Source organism: Megascapheus bottae, chromosome 22, assembly GCF_031878675.1.
Source record: "Megascapheus bottae isolate mThoBot1 chromosome 22, mThoBot2.hap1, whole genome shotgun sequence".
NCBI classification, from domain to species: domain Eukaryota; kingdom Metazoa; phylum Chordata; class Mammalia; order Rodentia; family Geomyidae; genus Megascapheus; species Megascapheus bottae.
Window position 1 is genome coordinate 7778547 of NC_143530.1, and position 21378 is coordinate 7799924.

A 21378-nucleotide genomic window follows, 5' to 3' on the forward strand; every position below is an offset into this window, starting at 1 on the left:
CATGCATGAAGACCTGGGTTTGATTCCCTGATACCACATACATAGAAAAGGCCAGATGTGGTGCTGTGGCTCAAGTGGTAGCCTTGAGAAAGCCCAAGGACAGTGCTCAGGCCCTGACTTCAAGCCCTAGGACTGGCAAAAAACAAAACAATAAAACAAAACAAAAACTCCCTTTTCTCTAATGATGATATCTTTCTGTAAGTACTATGAAAACAAACATCAGTACATGTTTTTCAAGTCCTGAAAGAGAAACAGAAAGGGCCTCTAAAAGGTACTATGCCCCAACTCTCTCCTGGCTCCACATCTCTTTTTAATTGCCCAGGTTCACTGTAGATTACCCCTAGATTAGCCACAGTCCAGAGCCTGTTACCTGGCAACAAACGTGAGGGGGAGGGAGAGGGGGAGGGGGGGTTCTTCTGGATACAGTTCCAGGACAGGCCCATTTCATCCAGCTAATTAGGCTCTTTGTCATTAGTCTTAATCAGCTTATTAGGGGCCCCCCACTGATAATGGCCCAATAGGCAGGAATCCCCAGGTAGAACAAATAGGCCTAGTGGGGTTGTCAGCCCACTGGCCCTGTGTGCCTGCTGAGCAAGCAGCGGGATTCTTCACACACAGGCACTGCAGCCACTGGCCCTGGCCTTGGGTTTGCCTTTCCTCCTGGACTCAATCCAAGATGCAGCATCTAAGGGCTGGCAGAGAATTCTGTCTAAGCCTGGGGAAGCACCCCTACCCTGTGGCTTCCAGAGGGATTTGGGATGGCACTAAGGATATACCAGGGAAGAGGTGGCCTTCACAAGGCCCCAGAACCCAGGAGAAGGGCAGCAGCAGTTCCCATAACTCTCAGCTCATGAAGGCCTCCATCCAAGGGGTTGGCTGAGATTCAGACATCCACTCTGTATCTGCTTAGTTCCAGATGCAGTCAGGCCCCAGGATGCTCGCCATTGTCCTCACAGCCCCAGAAGTTCCATGGATGTGCCTGGAGTCATAGATGGTCAGTCCACCTGGCTTGAATGGCAGAAACCGAAGGTCTCCATGGTGACCGTTAAGGAGGGGGCTTTTGGATGTCATTTATCTGTTTCAGGCCTAAGAATTCAATCCAGGATAGGGGCCGGGAGCCATATACTTATCGCTGTGATCTTGTGTATAGAAGATTCCTGATCAGCATCTGTTGAATGAGTAAACGAAGGACATTATCTCACTTTTGCTACATCCTCTCCCAGAATTCCCTTCAGGCTCCTTCCATTGGTTCTTTAAAACTCCACTCTGAGTGTGGCGTTCCTGCTTTGGGTCCCAAAATGTCACCTAGAAACGGGAGTAACCCTCACCACACACCCCATATTTCCCAGTGATCAAGAGGGGTTGTTTCTTCAACTGAAATGGAAGAATTAGAAACCACTGTGTAACTATTGCTGTTCATAGATAACAAAAGCAGTCTCAGGTTGAGGAACTGGCCTCAGAGTTAAGGGCCTCGTTTGGATGTGAACCCATGGCTAGCCATCACATTAAATTGGCATTTTGTTTGTTCAGATAGGGTCTCACTGTGTAACAGAGGCTGGCCTCCAATTCCTCTTTTGTTTTGTTTTGTTTTGTTGTTGTTGTTGGCTTGAACTCAGGGCCTGGGCACTGTCCCTGAGCTCTTTTGCTCAAGGATAGCACTCTACCACTTAGAGCCACAGCTCCACTTTCAGTTTTCTGGTGGTTAATTGGAAATAAGAGTCTCACTGACTTTCTTGCCTGGCCTGTCTTTGAACTGTGATCCTCAGATCTCAGCCTCATGAGTAGCCAGGATTACGGGCATGAGCCACCAGTACCTGACCCACCTTTCCCTCAGTCGTAAACCATCATATCTGGTTTTTGTTCCAACAGGTGTTTGATATATCTCCATCATTTGCTAGAAGGTTATATTTTACCTTAGCTAAATAAACCAGCAACTAAACATAAAAATAACCACGGGCTATTCTTATGAAGTTTGTGTTTTGTTCTAGGTTCGGACAAGTGGACCTCCCTAGAAAGAAAAATGTTCAATAAAGCACTAGCCACTTATAGCAAAGACTTTATTTTTGTACAGAAAATGGTAAGCAAGCTTTTCCCTCTTACTCATTTGAAATTGTGTACACAAATATATTCTTTGAAATGGCTGATTTCTGGTTTTTAACCATCCTTACACAATGGCTACCTTCCTTGCCTGGCACTGGTGGCGCTGTAATCCTTAGCTGTTCAGGAGGCTGAGATCTAAGGATTTTGGACAGTCATGGGATCTGAGCCAACCTGGGCAAGAAAGTCCATGAGACTCTTATCTCCAGTTAACTACCAAAAAACTAGAATTGGGGCTCAAGTGGGCTAGCCTTGAGCACAAAAGCTCAGGAACAGCATCTAGATCCTGAGTTCAAATCCCAAAACAAAAAGGCTATTTTTCACCCCTGTGGTAACAGCTGGCAGTTATTATAGGAGTATCATGGCTTCCCTCCCTGGGTAACGGGCTGCGAATGGCACTGAAGAGAACAGGACTTCTGGTCTTCTCACCTCGCAGGTGGCCCAGTTCCGCCTTCTCAGGGTGGGGCCACCCTGTATCTACATCCAGAAGACCGCGATTGAAGAGACAATTAAATAATGTTTTCACTTTGAACTCTGTGTACAGCTGAGCCTCTCTACTCTTAAACCCCAACATGGGGAATCCTCCGTGGGTTTTGGAGATTTCACTTTAGGGAGCTCTACCTAAGAAAGTCTATCTAGGCCAGGTTTGATTCCTCGGTACCACATACTTAGAAAAAGATGGAAGTGGTGCTGTGGCTCAAGTGGTAGAACTCCAGCCTTGAGAAAGCCCAAGGACAGTCCCCAATCCCTGAGTTCAAGCCTTAGAACCAGCAAAAAAAAAAAAAAAGAATAGATTGGGGGGCAGATTTTCCTTGTATTCTGGGTGGCTTTTTTTTTTATCACTATGAGAGGATTTTATAAATGCACACAAATTTTAACTAGAAACTTGTTCATTACCATCTATAATTATATATTCTATGAAGCTTGCTTGCTGCTGCTGTTGGAGCTGATGGTAAGTGTGCTTCTCCGGCAGGTGAAGTCCAAGACAGTGGCTCAGTGTGTAGAATACTACTATACGTGGAAGAAGATCATGCGTCTAGGGCGGAAGCACAGGACACGCCTGGTGGAAGTCATGGAAGATTGCCTGGTGAGTGTCACTCCAAGCCAGTGCATGTGTGGCCCCTTCCACCCCTCTCCACCCAGGCAAAGAGTGACTAGCCGGGCAATGGCCCACGCCTGTAATCCCAGCTACTCAGGAGGCTGAGATCTGAGGATCAAGGTTCAAAGCCAGTCCTGGCACAAAAGGACCTGAGATTCTTATCTCCAATTAACCTCCAGAAAACAGAAGTGGGACTTGGCTCAAGGGTAGGGCGGTAGCCTTGAGCTAAAGAGCTCAGGGACAATGCCCAGGCCAAGTTCAAGCCCCAAAACCCATACAAAAAAAAAAAAAGTAACCAGTAGCTCTGCTTCAGAGGCAGCATATGACAGGACAGAGGCCATGCGCTAGTCATGATACTGTATAGGCAGAAGGAAGGCATCCCAGCGTTTGCTTATTAGTTGCAGCATGGCTTGTGTGCAGAAGCTGGGTGACCATTGTCCTGGCCTACTGGAATCTTCCATCTTCCATGTCACAGATACTACTGGCCTTAGGACAAAGCATGCCTCAAAAGCATAAAGAGCCCTGGGAATGCTCAGGTATTGAGAAAATGGTGAATGGCGGTGTGAGCCCCGTCACAGCCCATCCCTGGAAGCGGCTGTCTTCCTTACAGGCAATCTACTCGTTTGCATGTTAAGATTAAGGACGCTGCCAGACAGTGGTGGCTCAAGCCTGGAATCCTGGTTACTCAGGAAACTGAGATCAGAGGATCCCAGTTTGAAGCCAGCCCAGACAGATAAATCAGAGAGACTCTTATCTCTCCAATTAACCAGCAAAAAGTCCAAAGCGGAGATGTGGCTTAAGTGGTAAAGCACCTAGAGTGGAAAAAATTACGGCACCTAGAGTAGAGAAAGTTAAGGAAAAAATATCCAGGGCCTGAGTTCAAGCCCTAGTACCAGCACACCAGAATCTTGGTCTTGGGAGACCTCAGAGTTTAGCTCCTTTCTTTGTCTGTAAAATGTTGATTTCAATTATTTGAAAAAGTTCTTTGGGATTTAGAAGTATGGCTCAAGTAATAGAGTGTCAGCCTTTAGTAGAAAAAGCTGAGCAGGAACCCTGAGTTCAAGCCTCAGTTCTAGAAAAGAAAAAGAAAAGAAATCCTTTGACTTCTGGAATGTTCTGGGCCATGCCCATTCCGTGGTTTTGAAAGAAAGTAAAACCAGAGGTCAAATGGTATCTCCTTGGCTTGGGTGTTACCTAAAACCAAAGGCCATGACTGGAACGGTACCATACTGTACCCAGTATTTCTTCGTGGAAATGAGTAGCACATTTTTGTTAACAAGAGCACAAATTTACTTTCATTTTCTTTAGCTTTAATTCTGAATCTAAATCTCCCAGATCTGTCCAATCGCCTTAGCAGGAAGGTTGCTTCAGAGTCTGGCATGAACCATGCCAGTCTTTCCATGGGCAGGAGTTTACCATCTCCCTGGCCCCCTCCATTACTCTGGTTTTACTCGGCTTGCCGCCAGGAGTCACAGTGCTGGGCTTGATTTGTATACAGAAGCACATCTCTTACCCGAGTAGAAGCCGTTTTAAAGAGCCGTGTGCTCCCTTTGGTTCTGAAGACCCTACTTATAGTCCGCAAAAAAATGGCCCTGCACACAGCCTTCCAGACATTTCGCCTTCTAGAAGTGCTCTTCCCAGCAGGCCTCCACCGAGTGAACACGTTTCTGAGGCAGGAACTGCTCCGGCTCATGGTAGCAATCCTTCCATGTGAAACTCTGGAGGGATCCAGGATGAGCAGAGGACCCTGAGCAGAGGAGTGCTGGTGGGAGAGGAGGAGAGGGGGGGGACCACGCAAGCCACAGGCTCCCCACTGGCTGATGCTGCTGTGGTGGCAGGGGCAGGGCCACGCCTACTTGGGCTGGGTCACCTGCCCCTGTGTTAGGCTCCGCACCTGTCATTCAGGAGCTTAGGGAGAGGACAAAGCTCCTGTGTAGAGATGAGGCACAGTCTGCGAGGTGATCCGCTAGCCAGACACGTGGACGTGGTTCTTGCCGCCCACCCACAGGCCACTCGTTCCCACGGCTGGGCCAGTACAGACCACAGTTCACAGTGGACATGGCTGTAGGACCAGGAGTGGAGGCTGAGATGTCAAATTCAGAAAGGCCAAGTTTTGAATCTCAGCTTCTTCATCAGCTATGTCACCTTAGGAAAAATGCTTCTCTGGCCAATTTCTCATTTGTTTATAAAAGCAATTCATGGCTGAGCACTGGCCACCAGGGGTCACCCCATAATCTGACTGAAAGCCACGTGAGGTGGGAAAATCTCTGAGAGGGCTGGGAATGTGGCTTCGGGGTAGACTGCCTGAAGCCCTGGGTTCGATTACTCCTTATCACACACACAGAAAAGACTGGAAGTGGCAGTGCCAACCTTGAGCAAAAAAGAAGCTCAGGGATAGTGCCCAAGCCCTGAGTACAAGTACAAGCCCCAGGACTGGCAGAGAGAGAGACAGAGACAGGGATGGGGGGGGTTAAAAAAAGAAGAAGAAAATCTGTGAGACCCTAATCTCCAGTTAAGTGGCAAAAAGCTGCAAATGGAAACGTGGCTCGAGTGGTGGAGCCAGTCTTGAACAAGGGAGGGGGAGGGAGGAGGAGAACGGGAAGATCAAGCCCCTGAGTTCAAAACCCAGTACTGGCACCAAAAAGAGGAAAAAGAAAGAAAATAACTTAAAGAATCATGAGAACTAGAAATGTGTATGACTCATACCACATATTCAATAAGTTATCATCATCATTGTGACTGGAATACTTGAATGTGTATCTCTTGAGTCACTTTGAGGTTGTTGAATGTATCTAACGCCAAAGTTTGTCTGGGTGTGAATCGTACTTGCTTTTTTTCTAAGCAATAAAAATATCCTCCTCAAGACACCATGTGAACACTCAAGGTTTGGGCACCATGTTAAATCTACAGCCTCCACCACTTTCTACTCACTTCAGAGTCTTAGTCATCGTATTTCACAATATATCATAAAATGGCCAACTTGTTGCTACAGAGTTCCGCACGTTCAGATTTTGGTCCTCCTATCTTTGTATCTCTTAGTCACTTTTTGGTGAGCCATATGGCTGGATGATAAATCATTTTGTCAACTCATATAGATTTGCTAGTTGAAATAAAACACATCTAAATTCTGAAACTTACATAATCACAGTACAGTAGAAACCAGACTATAATTTTATGGCCACAGAATGTTTTTTGAATTTTTTTTTCAGCCAAAGAATGGCATTTTAAGGAAGATAGAATTATAATAAAGACCATGAGCTGCGTGCTAGTGGCTCACGCCTGTAATCTTAACTACTGAAGCTGAGATCTGAGGATTGCAGTTCAAAGCCAGCCCAGGCACTGAAGTCCATGAGACTCTTATCCCTAATTAACCACCAGACGACTGGAAGTGGCACTGTGGCTCAAGTGGTAGAGTGTTAGCTTTGAGCTGAAGAGCTTAGGGGCAGTGCCCAGGCACCGAGTTCATGCCCCACAACCGACCCTCCCCCCCCAATAATAATAAAGACCATGAAACAAATACCATTGTCATTAAAAGCTCTTCTGGCCAGGTGCTGGTGGTTCATGCCTATGATCCTCGCCACTCAGGAGGCTGAGATCTGAGGATTGCAGTTCAAAACCAGCCTGGGCACAAAAGACTCTCTTCTCCAATTACCCACCAAAAAACTGGAAGTGATGCTGTGGCTCAAAATGGTAGAGTGCTAGCCTTTAGCTGAAGAGCTCAAGAAAAGTACCCAAGCCCAGAGTTCAAGCCCCACAACTGACTTTTAAAAAAGGCATAGCCAGGTGTGACTCAGGAGGCTAAGATCTGAGGATCACAGTTCAAAGGCAGCCTGGACACTAAAGACCATGAGACTTTTTATCTCTGGTTAACCTCTAGAAAACCGGAAGTGGCGCTGTGGCTCAAGGGATAGGCTGTATCCTTGAGCTGCAGAGCTTAGGAACAAAGCCCAGGCACAGGGTTAGGGTGGTAGCCTTGAGTTGGAGAGCTCAGGGACAGTGCCCAGACCCAGAGTTCCAGCCCCATGACAGACAAAAAAAAAAAAAAAAGAGCAGATGCAGAGAGTCAGAGATACAGAGTGATATACAAAGAGTAAGAGGGCCGGGAGTATGGTCTAGTGGTAAAGTGTTTTCATAGCATGCACAAAGCCCTGGGTTTGATTCCTTGATACCACATACACAGAAAAAAACTGAAGTGGTCCTGTGGCTCCACTAGCCTTGAGAAAGCCCAAGGACAGTGCCCAGGCTCTGAGTTCAAATCTCAGGACTGGTGTGTGTGTGTGTGTGTGTGTGTGTGTGTGTGTGTGTGTGTGTGTGTGTGTGTGTGAGAGAGAGAGAGAGAGAGAGAGAGAGAGAGAGAGAGAGAGAGAGAGGAGAGAGGGAGGGAGAGAGAGAGAGAGGGAGAGAGAAAGCTGAGCACTGATGGCTCACATCTGTAATCCTAGCTACTCAGGAGGTTGAGATCTGAGGATCACAATTCAAAGCCAGACAGGGTAGCAAAGCCCATGAAATTCCTATCTCTAATCACAGAAAAAGCCTGAAAGTGGTTCATTATCTCATGTGCTAGAGCACTAACCTTGAACATAACATGAAAGGAGCTTAGAGACTCCCAGAGTTCAAGCCCCAGGATCAGCAAAAAAAAGTATTGGGGAGCTAAGAGTTTGGCCTAATGATAGAATACTTGCCTAGCATGCATGAAGACCAGGGTCAATTCCTTGGTACCACATATATAGATTTAGCCAGAAGTGGTGCTGTGGCTCAAGTGATGGAGCTCTAACCTTGAGAAAGCCCAGGACTGGCAAAAAAAAAAGAAAGAAAGTATTGGGCCTACATCAGAATTCATTGAAGTCTTCTAGTACAGTATTCACGATTAATAATCCTTAATCTACTAGAAGCTATTGCCATGTCTTGAATTCATCTTACTAATACAGCATCTCAAAAATGTGTATATGAGGGCTGGGAGTTTGGCATAGTGGTTAAAGTGCTTGCCTAGCATGCACAAAGACCCAGGTTCGATTCCTTGGTACCACATACATAGAAAAAAGTCAGAAGTGGTGCTGAGGCTCAAGTGGTAGAGCTCTAGCCTTGAGAAAAGTCCAAGGACAGTGCTCAGGCCCTGAGCTCAAGCCCAGGACTGGCAAAAAAAAAAAAAAAAAAAGTATATGAGGCATTACCATAAACAGTACTGGTTTGTGGGGTGGGACGCTAAATGCCTCTCCCCAAATCCAAACTGGAGAGAGAAAACTGGTTTCTAGATCCCAAAGAAAGTTGCACTAGTCTCAGGAAAAAAGGAAAGAAAAAAACAAAAAACCATGATCTCTCCTCCCCACCCCACCCCACCCCACCCCCTGCTCCTTGGAAAACTGCGCCTGGGCTCTAAGAATCATTGGCTGACCCAACATGGTCTGGCCCAGGAGAAATGCAAACCAGAGCTCACCATGTACTCTGATCTCTGGGGCGCAAAGAAGACCTGGCAGAGACAAGTGGCCTGTCGGAGGCGGGGCAATAGACATTTCTTCTGTATTCTCACTGGTGTAATAGAAGGCCTGGTGAAAGCCTATTCCATGACAATGTGAATGTGAAAGTGCTTTGTAGACTCTACAGAAGCCGAAGAGACATGTGAGATAGAACCGCCTTTCCTTATCGGCCCTGGCAGGGGCTGCAGACACCAGCAACCCTCACTCTACCCCATGAGGATGCCCAGGCAGAATTAAGTGGATGTTAAGCAAGAGATAGGACAAGGCCCTTTCTTCTCACCACGTGTTCCAGCCCAGCTCACCCCGGCACCTAGGAAGCCTTCCAGTACAACAATCATGATTAACTAAGAATCATGATTAATCACACTCTGCTAACTTCGCTATTTTATGAATGTGGAGAGGGGCAGAGACTTCCTACTTACTTTGCTACATACTAGTTGAGAGGGTAATTATTCCTGGACATTTTCTCGTGGTATTTTATTTTGTCTTGATAGTAGGGCCTCCTATTCTCACTTGGCTTTTTTGCCTAAGGCCGATGCTCTGCCACCTAAGCTACACCTCCACTTCCATTATTTCTGATTAATTGGAGATGAGTGTCCCAGGCTTTTCTGCCCAGGCTGGCTTTGAACCGTGATTCTCAGATCTCAGCCTCCCAAGTAGTTAGGATTACAGGTGTGAGCCACCAGTACCCAGCTCAGGAACCCTTTTTGTAAAGTACCTCTAGAAAGAGAAAAAAATCATGAACTGAAATATGAAATACACAGCTTGCTCTTAGCCTATGGTCAGAAAAAGCACTTGCTAAGTAAAAGGGCCATTTCCCATCTGTCTTCTCCCCTTTCTATTCTGTTGCTGAGAGCCAAGCAGAATGTTCAACTCCACATGTGTTGCACAAACAGGTGAATCAAGAATCTTGCATGGAAGTGTGCCATAATGCCTGTAAACTAGCAGGGAGGTGAAGGCTCATCCCTGAATCCTAACTCCTCCAGAAGCTGAAAGCTGAAGATCATGGTTCAAAACCAGCCCAATTACCAGTTACCTCCAATTAACCACCAAAAAGCCTAAAGTGATTCTGTAATTCAAGTGGTAGAGTGCTGGCCTTTAGAACAAAAGCTCAGGTACAGCGCCTAGGCCCTGCGTTCAAGCCCTAAAACCAGCTCAGATTATAAGACCTGTAATTAGAGACCCATTCTGGTTCTCTAGCCTGGGGAAAGGCAGGAGGTCTCCATAATGTCTGTACTCTGAAGCTCCTCAAGCTGCCATGCACAGCTCTGCTGAAGAGGAGTTTTTGAGTTTTAATCACTTCTTGAGAGCCAGTAGTATCAAATGATGAAGAATCTTTGCATATGGAAATGTCTCCTCTCTGCTTGGCGTATCTTTTTATAAGGAATGAGGATGCAAACAGGGACACTTCCTTCACTGCAAAATACTAGGTGCCAGGTGCTGGTGGCACATGCCTGTAATCCTAGCTACGCAGAAGGCAAAAATCTGATCTTGGTTTGAAGCCAGCCAGGGCAGGAAAGACTGGGAGACTTATCTCCAGTTAACCAGCCAAAAGCCAGAAATGGAGCTGTGGCTCAAGTGGTAAAGTGTCACCCTTGAATAAAAACAGCTAAGAGTATGAGCCCTGAGCTGAAGGCCCAGTACTGGAACAAAAAAGTAAAATAAAACATCATTATCATCGCCATCATCATCATCATTACCATCATCATCATCCTGGCCTCCAGAGTCCATCTTTTTAGGGACTGGCCCAGCAAGTTCCCTCAGGGTTCCCCGAGCCAGCCTTGCCTGAGCGCCAGCCTGTGGGTTCTGTTCACAAAACTTGTCTTGCTTTCATTAACACTAGACGAGTGAAGAGGAAGAAGAGGTAGAGGAGGAGGAGGAGGACCTGGAAGAAGATAGGAAATCACCAAAAGACGAGGAGAGCGAAGTGCCGAAGTCCCCGGAGCCCCCGCCAGTGCCTGTCCTGGCTACCACGGAGGGGCCACCCCTGCAGGCCCTGGCCCAGCCCTCGGGCTCCTTCATCTGTGAAATGCCCAACTGTGGGGCTGTAAGTGTCTGCTCTCTGGGTCTCTGGGACCAGTGAGGGCCTTGTGGCTGTGCCTAGCGCTAAGAGATGACGCATGCGCATAAGGGAACACTTGCAATAGTGAGAGGTTGGCAGAGTCACTCCATGCAGCCATCACTTTCTCAGTCATCGGGCCAATAGTGTACATACAGGCCAAGCACAATGCTGCACGTGAAAGCGTAAGCATGATCCCTGGAGTCAGGTGTGGTAGTGAGTGCATACCTGTAATCCCAGCATTTGGGAGACTGAGGCAAGAGATTTCTCTCTGCATGTGCCCTGTTAGTCCTTTTATGACATGATTACTTACCCCCTACAGCCTGCTGCCTTGCCTGTCTACAAGGTTTGGGTATCATATTCTGTAAAGCATTACTAATTCAAATGTCATTAATTTGACATCTGAGAACTTTGTTACAAACATTTAGCTCACTGTTTGTCTTTGTACTCAGTGGAGGCGGACAGATTTACTAAGCAAACTAATCATGTAAACAAGCAAGGAAGCTGGGCCCTGCAACAGCAGCCTCCTCAGAACTAGAAGAAGGCCTTACAGAATCTGCTCTACCTGGTCAGAGGCTCTGTGTGCAGTTTAAAGAACTGTGGTCTCTGCCGGGCACGGTGGCTCACGCCTGTAATCCTAGCTACTCAGGAGGCTGAGATCAGAGGATCAAGGTTCAAAGCCAGCCCTGGCACAAAAGGACCTGAGACTTTTATCTCCAATTACCCTCTAGAAAATTGGAAGCGTGGGCTGTGGCTCAAGGGTAGGCCGGTAGCCTTGAGCTGAAGAGCTCACATAGCGCCCAGGCTGAGTTCAAGCCCCATGACCTACAAAAAACAAAAAGAACTGTGGTCTCTAGCCCAAGTGTGGTGGCTCATGCCTGTAATCCTAGCTAATCAGGAGGCTGAGATATAAGGATTGCGGTTCAAAGCCAGCCTGGGCACTAAAGACTGTAAGACTTATCTCCAATTAACCACTAGAAAACTGGAAGTGGTGCTAGGTTCCAGGGGTAGGGTGGTAGCCTTGAGATGAAGAGCTCAGGGAAAATGCCCAGGCCCAGAGTTCAAGTCCTTCAACCACCCCCCCCTCAAAAAAAGGAGCTGTGGTCTCTGGCTGGGAATATGGCTTAGTGGTAGAAGTAGAGTACTTGCATGCTTGAAGCCCTGGGTTCGATACACAGAAAAAGCCAGAAGTAGAACTGTGGCTCAAGTGATAAAATGCTAGCCTCGAGCAAGGGAAGTATAGGGATAGTGTCCAGGCCCTGAGTTCAAGCCCAAGGACTGGCATAAATAAATAAGAACTGTGATCTCTCAGTAACCCACCTGTCCCCAACTAGTCTGCATTGGTGACCTTTTCCCAAGTTGTGTTTCTTAAAGCCAGGTGTAGACAAGTTCTAGAGGTATTAGTCCTACATAAGAAGGTTGTTCCTGGAGTTACAGCCTGGTGGTATTGTTCCTGTCTAACATGCATAAGGTCCTCGGTTCAATACCAAGCACTAAAAAGAATGATGACTCCTACACAAGAATCCCATTGTTTCAAATTGATGTTCTTAATCTGCTTGTCTAATATAAGACCGTGCTGAATGATATTTATTACGTCTGTCATTTAAATGAAGAAAGCCACAAGCTTTAAAATATTTATATCCTAAAGCAGAAATTGATTTGATTTACATTGAAGGGAAAATATGACAAAGCTTTAAAAATAAAAAAAAAAGAGGCATACATGTTGCATTAGCCTTCAAGAGGCCATAAGAAATTGGTAGCATGTTTCTGTCTTGGATGTTTAATGGCCACCTGGCCCAGACCCCATTGCCGCATGGCATACAAGCCTCAGCCGGAGGTGATTAACATGTGAATTTAAATGGCAGCATTTCTTGGTGAATTTGTTCAATGTACAGTATTTCTTTTTTTTTTAACTGAGCAGAAAGTCAATCTTTACTTTGCCCAATCGGAAATGCTGAGCAAGATAAATAGTCTCAATCACATTGAAAACTCAGAGGGAAGAAAGCATGCTGCTTTTATTCCTTCCTGACAATGAAGACTAGAAATTGCTAAATCCATGATAGATTGGGATTTTTTTTTTTTGTCCTCTGTGAGACCATAACAAAGCTCACAAACTGAATACATAGCAGCCTCTAAACTGAAAGGACAGGGGCTCTTGGAATTCAGATTCTGTTCTTTAACACAGTAGTTCTGCACTGAGGTGATCTGTTCCCCACCACCAAGAACATGCAGCTGTGTGTGAAGATGCAGTGTCAGGCCGAGAAGGTTCCACTGGCACCTGATAGGTGGGGTCACAGATCCTTTTTCACATATTATGGAGCCCAGGTTAGCCCACAGCAAAAAGCCATCCATCCTAGCTGGGACCCACCTCAGAAATTTCAGCAGTAAAATGTTAACATGGAACAACTTTTATTCCTGAGATATCCTTAGTGTGGTTGATTCCGTACAGTGTAAAGACTATGAAACACACATATGTATGTATGTATGTATGTATGTATGTATGTATGTATGTGTATGTATTTTATACACCGTATGTATGTATGTGTGTATGTATGTATGTATTTTATACACCGTATGTATGCATGCATGTATGTATGTATGCATGTATGTATGTATGTGTGTGTATGTATTTTATACACCGTATGTATGTATGTGTGTGTATGTATGTGTGTATGTATTTTATACACCGTATGTATGTATGTGTGCGTATTTTATACACCGTATGTATGTATGTATGTATGTATGTATGTATGTATGTATGTATGTGTGTGTATGTGTGTATGTGTGTATGTGTGTATGTATGTGTGTATGTATTTTATACACCGTATGTATGTATGGCAGTCACTAGGAGCATTTGGTAGCATGGTCTCGTTATAAACTTCAAATCTTGGCTACCAATGACTAGTCACTCTGCTATTTTTCACCCCTGAACTTTCATATGTACAGGCTCATTTATATTTACATGCAAAGTAGATACCGAAGCCCTTATGCTTCCCAAAACTATGTAAATAAAAAGTGCAGGAGTTGAGTCACCAAAAATAAATAAATAAGGAAAGAATCATGCAGACCTAAATGTTCTCAATGATAAGGCTGGTTAGGAAAACTTACTCTGTGGTAATATTTGAAACCCTGCCTAGCTCCTCCTATTTAGTAATAAAATTTGAGGATCCTTCCCATTTTCCTCCGCAGTGGCCTACGTAAGGCCCAGCAGCTCAGTGGTGGGCACTTGCAAAGCACGAGTGAGGCCCTGGGATTCATCCCCTGCACTGTTAAAACCAATAGCTCCCGGCTCACGCCTGTAATCCTAGCTACTCATGTAAGGATCCATTTTGAAGACAGCGTGGGCAGGAAAGTCCATGAGACGGAGCCATCAAACTGGCTGAATTCTAGCTACTGTTTCTGTTTCCGTCAGTCTATGTCTGCTTTTACCTTGAGGTTGGAGTAAGACTAAATTTGCTTAATAGAGAGGGAAGGAGGAAGTCAGTTTTCAACTTAAAAAAAAAAAAAGTTGGAAAGGTGATCCAACCCCCTCATTTTACAGAAAGAGAGAGAGAAAAAAAAAAGCAATTGTGCAGAAGTCAAATGGCCTCTCAAGTTATGTTAGTTATGTTAGTTATGAAAGCAAGAGTCAAACTTCGAGTCCCAGGACTCTGGGCACCAGTTTTGTTGAGATGGTGCCTGATCGCTGCATGTCTTCAAGTAATGGGGAGAATTTTTATAGCACCTGTGGTTGTGGTACTTGAGTGTTACTCTCGATGGCGCAGGCCCCAGCGTCAGCTTATGAACACCTATGTGCCTAAGTTAGACATTGTTTCATGTATCACCTGTCTTAACCATGAGTGACTAACAACCCTAATTTCCTTTTCAGGACTGTAGATGTCATGTCACTCCCTTTCTTCCTCAGGTCTTCAGCTCTCGACAGGCACTGAACGGCCATGCCCGCATCCACGGTGGCACCAACCAGGTGACCAAGGCTCGAAGTGCTGTCCCCTCTGGGAAGCAGAAGCCTGGTGCAGCCCAGAGTGGGTACTGCTCAGTGAAGAGTTCGCCCTCTCACAGCACCACCAGTGGCGAGACAGACCCTACCACCATCTTCCCCTGCAAGGAGTGCGGCAAGTAGGTAGACTTGACCCAGGGTCTGACGACAGGACCATGGGGGTGACTGCTCTGGCACCTGGCATACGTTGATGTGTCTTCAGCTAGAGAATCTGGACTCTCAGAACCATCCTTCATACCATGACCTGTAAAGAGGCCATTCTGATATTCTAGAACCTGGAGGGATGAGCCTTTTCAGAGACTGAAAGTCTAGTAACGAAATCTCACTCTTTGACAAAAACAGTAAATATAAAAAAAAAAAATCACAAGTGTCACTCTGCATCCCTCCTGAGAGTAGCTATAAAATGCCTAAACAGAAGCTCTCTGTAGAAGAACTCCCCCAAATAGGGTACCCCTACTACTACAGCTCTTGCTGGTACCCAGGACAGACATCACTAATCAATTACCACTCGTTACTATCACATCAAGATGAAGCTGCAACTCCTTTGTTTATCACAATGCTTCAAGCCTGGCTCCGCCAGTTGGTTAGAGTTGATTCATGAGATGAAACCCATCTGTCACTACTGTCCTTTTAGATATAGTCTTGAACAACATCTACAGGGGAACTCTGGCAGAATTTAGCAATCAGAACAGCTCACATTTACTGAGCTCTTATTCTGTTACATTTTCTGTGTGCATGAACTCATTTAACCCTCATACAGCAGCCCCACATGATTCAGATCTGTTTTTATCCTTGTTTCACAAGTGAGGATTGTAACTTAGGTAGAATGACTGTCCCAGGAAAAAGCAGAACTGAGTCGTGAGCCCAATTTTGTCCAGATACAGAGCCTAGATTCCTGGCACTGCTCTGCCCCTTTGCCTTACCCTGTTTATTTAATTTAAGGAAGTAAATAAACTCCCAAACTGGGAGATGCATGCTTCCCTTCCATAGAATCCCCTGACTTGAGACTGTCACCTGATCATGCAAACCACGACTTCCTCCTCCCATAACCTCCACTGCCTCAAACATACCATGAGTGCCACTGGAGGGATGCCAACCAGTGGCTGCTGAAACAGTCAGGAAAAGGTCCCTAGTTACGTGAGCAAGGCCAACAGACGTCATGGCCTCATGGAACACAATCTAGAGCTGCACTGAGCAGATCTTCCCCGCTTACCTGAGACTCTTTACACATACCCATGCATTTACTCAAGAGTACACTATTCTACAAGTGCTTTGTGCGTGTATATGTGTCGTGTGCATGCACACACACACACACACATCAGCACTGGAGCTTGAACTAAGAGCCTCTTACTCTCCCTTAGCTTTTTCACTCAAGACTGGTGATCTAGGGGCCGGGAGTTTGGTGTAGTGGTAGAGTGCTTGCCTAGCATGCATGAAGACCGGGTTCAATTCCTCAGGACCACGTGCATAGAAAAAAACTGGAAGTGGTGCCATAGCTCAAACGGTAGAGTTCTAGCCTTGAGAAAGCCTAAAGACAGTGCTCAAGCCCTGAGTTCAAGCCACAGGACTAGCAAAAAAAAGACTGGTGATCTACCACTTGAGCCATAATTCCACTTTCACCTTTTTGCTGGTTAATTGCAAATAAGAGTCTCATAGATTTTTCCTGCCCTGGCTGGCTTTGAGCCTCGATCCCCAGATCTCAGGCTCTTATGTAGGTAGGATTCTAGGCATGAGCCACAGCACCTGACATGGCAAGTGCTGTTAGTAGCTTCTTTTCAAGCAGAAACAGAAGCATGCAACATTACAGAAGCATGCAACATTACGCCGAGTGAGACTCAGTAGACGAGGGCTGTCCGGCCTTGTTCTCTTGGCTACTAAGTGCTGCTGCCTCTACATAAATCTGCCTTAGTCTGGGGACACTTACCCCACCATAGTGCTCTTTTGTCTGCCAGGAAGTGCAGGGGTAGAACAGAGGGGTTTAGCTGTTGGTGTCCACCTCTGCTCTGCAGCCCTTGAGAGCCTGGACGTGATACCATCACCTTCCATCACCGTCCCCCACACTCGGGGGACCATGGAAGACGTGAGCCCCGTCCGTGCTCACCACTAGGCAGAGTAATGATGGAACCACACAGCGCTCAGCTGCTGACCTGGAGAGGAGTCTGGAGGCTTGAAAGGAGCCAAAGCTGTTCCCTCCAACAGGCTGCAACTCCGTGGCTCCACCAGATGGAGACAAAGGAGGCCTTGGAAAAAGCTTCTTACAGATTGAGCAACCCTAATCTGAAAATCCAAAATACTTCAAGACCACTGCCATGCCTCTGCCCTCAAGAGGACAAGGACACATGCTGAAACCATTATTTTAATTACTGTAGACCATGTTATAGATGAAACATCAATGAAGTCGGTGATTAGACTTGAGCCTCATCCCCAAGGAGTCTCATTATGCTTATGCAGATATTGCAAAATCCAAAAGCATTCTGGTGCCGAATATTTAGTCACGGATGCTCAGTGCTCCCTTACAAGGTTTCTTCCGATGGATTAAATAGTTTCCTTGGCTTGTTTTGATGTTGCTTGGGATCTTTTTTCCTACCTGAAGGCCAGTCAAAATGCATGGGAAATAGAACTATTTCTTGATGTTTTACAGAGTAGGGATGCCTTTTCCCCCCCAATCCTGAGGCATAAACTCAGCGTCTGGATACTGTCCTTGAGCTTCTTTTGCTTAAGGCTAGCCCTCTACCACTTGAGCCATGGTGCACTTCCCAGCCCAAGTAGGAATCACTTTAGGTACATACAGGGTGTGGGGCTCGGTGCTTGGCTATATGCACAAGGCCTTAGGTTCCATCCCCAGCCTGCAAAAACACAAGCCTTGGACAAAAGTTCACAGGCTGCTGCTTTTAGCTGCTGGTCTCATACTCATTCCATGAAGCAGTTTTCTACATGTCCATGTACGTAGGATCCATCAACTTTGAATCAGGTCTTAGTAATCAGGTTTGTTTCTTTTCATTTATGAGGTTGGGAGTGAATATTATAAAGTATTGAGCTACCCCTCTCTTCATAGGTAGATTGTCACTGTTGTTTTCTCAACCATTCAGCTAACCTACTGGCCCCCAAATGCAACCAACCAAGATGTGGTAACCTTCCTATGATGCTTGACTTACAGAGACCAGGCTGGGGTTGGGCGCCACCATAGATGGCAGATCCTTGCTATAAAAAAAAAAAAAATGCTATCTTCTGACTGGGAGTTTGGCCTGGTGTGCTTGCCTAGCATGAATGAAGACCTGGATTCGATTCCTCAGTACCACATGCATAGAAAAGCCGGAAGTGGTCCTGAGGCTCAAGTGGTAGAGCCCTAGCCTTGAGGAAAGCCCCAGGACAGTGTCCAGGCCCTGAGTTCAAGCCCTAGGACTGACAATAAATAAATAAATAAATATGATCCCTTTTCATCTCAGGTTCCTTAACACAGTAGACATTTTACCTCTACCCCCTCATTTGGGGAAGGGGCTGGTGCTGCCAGGTCGATGTTTAGCAGCATCCCTGGCCCTCCTTTGAGGCTAAGACACTTCAGATGAGAGCAGCTCTTATTCCAAGGCCATCAGCAGAGAGCAGCTCAGATCGCATAGTCCCCAGTGCCAAAGAGCAGTGAATGTGACTCAGAAGTCGAAAAGTACAGAATAGAGAGCTGGGGTGTGGCCTAGTGGTAGAGTGCTTGCCTAGCATGCACAAAGCCCCGGGTTCCATTCCTTGGTACCACATACACAGAAAAAGCCGTACGTGGTGCTGCGGCTCAAGTGGTAGAGTGACAGCCTTGAGCTCAAGGACAGTGCCCAGGTCCTGAGTTCAAGCTCCAGGGCTTCCCTCCTCCCCCAAAAAAATCCAGATTAGAAAGGCATTTGAGTTGGCCCCCCAGGGTGGCTTATGCCCTTGAGAAGGCTGACGTACAGGGGACAAGAGTCAAATTAGAACAGGTTCAGGGGAGAAAAGGAGCTGCTTTGAGAACTTGGGCTGCACAACAGGTGTTTGATAGTTGGTTGGCAGGACTAGGATTCTCGTGAGAGGGTGTGGGCAGTGAAGGGAAGAAGACAAGCAGGCCAATGGGAGAGAAGGGATGCACACGGACAGTGAGGCTTTGAGGGGCCTCCTCCACTGCTCTGAGAAGGAAACCTGACACACTGCGGGTGTCTGCCTGTCCCCGCGACAAGTCATCAGGCTGTCCCCAAAGGCTGTCCTCAAAGTGCCCTTCGTTCCCTGTAGAGTACATAGATTTCCAAAACCTCAGAGCTCCTTGTGACTGTCACCCACTCCTTGTTCTCTGGTTTTAGGGTCTTCTTCAAGATCAAAAGCCGAAATGCACACATGAAGACTCACAGACAGCAGGAGGAGCAGCAGAGGCAGAAAGCTCAGAAGGCAGCTTTTGCTGCAGAAATGGCAGCCACAATTGAGAGAACTACGGGCCCGGTGGGGGCACCGGGACTGCTGCCTCTGGACCAGCTGGGACTCCTCAAACCCATCAAGGACGTGGACATCCTAGACGACGACGTTGTCCAGCAGTTAGGAGGCGTCATGGAAGAGGCCGAGGTCGTGGACGCCGACCTTCTCTTGGATGACCAAGACTCGGTTCTACTTCAGGGTGACACGGAACTATAGAGTCTGAAGGTCACCTATAGACGCCTCATCCGTCAGGAAATCCGGACTGCCTGCTTGTTTTTGTTACCCTTTTAAACTACCTGTTTAAAAAGCAGTCATTTTATTCAGGTTGAGAGAAGAAGAAAATCCAGTTTCTTTTCCTTTTATCTTTTTAAATTGTTTTTACGGGGGATTAGGGGGGGAATAAATAATTGGCACAACTATCTTTTAAGAGGTGTTTCATCCGGACTACGTTCCCATTTCCAGGAAGGAAATGAACCTGACCTTCATGCTCCATGGCTTTCCCATGTCAACCACCCAGTCACCTTCTGTCCCGAAGTTTGCGCTGTGTGTGTGTGTGTGTGTGTGTGTGTGTGTGTGTGTGTGTGTGAAGCAGGCTACTCTATTCATGTTGGGCCCTTGGGCCATGTTTTGCCACCGAGAATTACTTTTCTCCTGCCCTGCCAGGAAGTATTCTTTTTGTTTTGTTTCCTAATGTGTATCAGGTGAGCCTGTCGTTTTTACAACATGGCTCGTGGTCAGTGGAGTTCAGAACTTCCTTGGTGCACTCTGAAGTACTGTGAAGCCTCTCGCAGGGACTTTGCTGACTCATCCACTGGACTGAGGTTTATCTAGACGCTAGCCCTCAGCAATAGGACTTTCTAACATGTACGTGATAGCCAGTCCAAGGGAAAGTGCATGGCCAGCCAACACAAATGGTTTCTGATATGCTTTATTTACAATGTGTGCATTCAGACAATGTTTGTATTCCTTGCAAGTCACTTCCCAGAGCATTTCTAGACTTCCTCAAGTATCCTGAGGCTCTGCTATGCCTCCTCCTTCCCGTTAGCAGGACTGTTGTTTGTACTTGAAGGCAATAAATTTGTCCTAGCCCGAGCTTTTTGTGCTGAAGCACACTGACGCATCCCACTGTTAGTGCAAAAGTTAGACCAGGATACAGCCTCTACACCGAAGACTCTGATCCTCTCAGCTCCCCTTCAGTGTTAGCGCCGCTGGTCTGCGGGCCTTACCCTTCCCTTGTTAGACCCCAGCTCCAGGTAAGTGTGGCTATCGTGCTGGGTGCATTAACAGCTGGACATTAGAAAGAATCTTAGCAGACTCGAGGTAGAGTTGTGCGTCCTTTACATTCCCTGCTGCAGGGCAAGTAGCGGGCAGCTGGGAGAGCCAGGGGTGGCCACCAGACTTCTGAATCTCAGGAAAGCCATGGACAGGAGGAAAACACAAACCTTCCCATCATGTGTGAGATGGCCGGATTTTCCTTCATCTCTCCTGTGCTGTGTCTAAGAAGTTTTGAATTAACTGCCTGGGCACTGCACATCAGCTTCATGGCAGAATTACCAGAGAACCACTCAACAGCCAAGTCAGTGGCTGTCACTGCTTCCTTCCACAAAGTCTGAGGGTGAGCCACAAGGATTCTGTCATCTGTGTAAAGCAAATAATTCCTTGTTTGCACACTTTCCCGGCTGTTCCAGCTTTAAACTTTAGAAATAAATGGAATTGCCACAGCAAAAAAATAAATAGATATAAATGCACAATTTAATCTTAATTCTCCATGCAGTATAGCATTAGAATTTTTGACTTGAAATAACCAAAGAACTCCTCCTTTGTGAGACAGTTCAAATACCTGCATTCATATTTCTTTATTATCAACTCAAGGCATTGACTTCTTAGTAAAATTTTGCACTTTTTTTTCCCTCTGAAATGATTCTTCCTGCATGTATGTGTTGGGTTTTAGCTCCACCCATAACCACCCCACAGAAGTTTTCTTTCTAAAGGTTAATGTCTTCAACACGGTTACTGTTTACTATCAGATGGTTTTTCATGAGTGAATTTAGACCTCTTTGAGAAAGCTTGTATATATAAAAAAAAGTTAACAGATATATTTTATGGAAAAACCCATCTTATTTTCAAATATATTTAACTGTTGTTATATTTTATTAGAGGAAGGTTGTAAATATTTTCTAGGAGTTCTATTGTAAAGAAAAAAGTATTTTTGAAAAAAATTAATGTA

The 21378-nt window shown here is 46.1% G+C and overlaps 1 protein-coding gene across 6 annotated transcripts in view; it reads left to right on the forward strand.

The window, feature by feature from the left end:
• Trerf1 (transcriptional regulating factor 1) overlaps positions 1-19570 on the forward strand; it is a 70452-nt gene extending 50882 nt beyond the window's left edge. For 3 of the 6 annotated variants that reach the window (XM_090355654.1, XM_090355656.1, XM_090355657.1), the window contains exons 12-16: positions 1989-2077; positions 3071-3184; positions 10514-10717; positions 14598-14845; positions 19043-19570. In XM_090355654.1, coding sequence (XP_090211780.1) covers positions 1989-2077; positions 3071-3184; positions 10514-10717; positions 14598-14845; positions 19043-19367 — 980 coding nt within the window. In that variant the 3' untranslated portion in view covers positions 19368-19570. The remainder of the gene's footprint in view (positions 1-1988; positions 2078-3070; positions 3185-10513; positions 10718-14597; positions 14846-19042) is intronic. The other 3 variants (XM_090355658.1, XM_090355659.1, XM_090355660.1) reach the window with 3 other exon arrangements.
• Positions 19571-21378: the final 1808 nt, after the last annotated feature.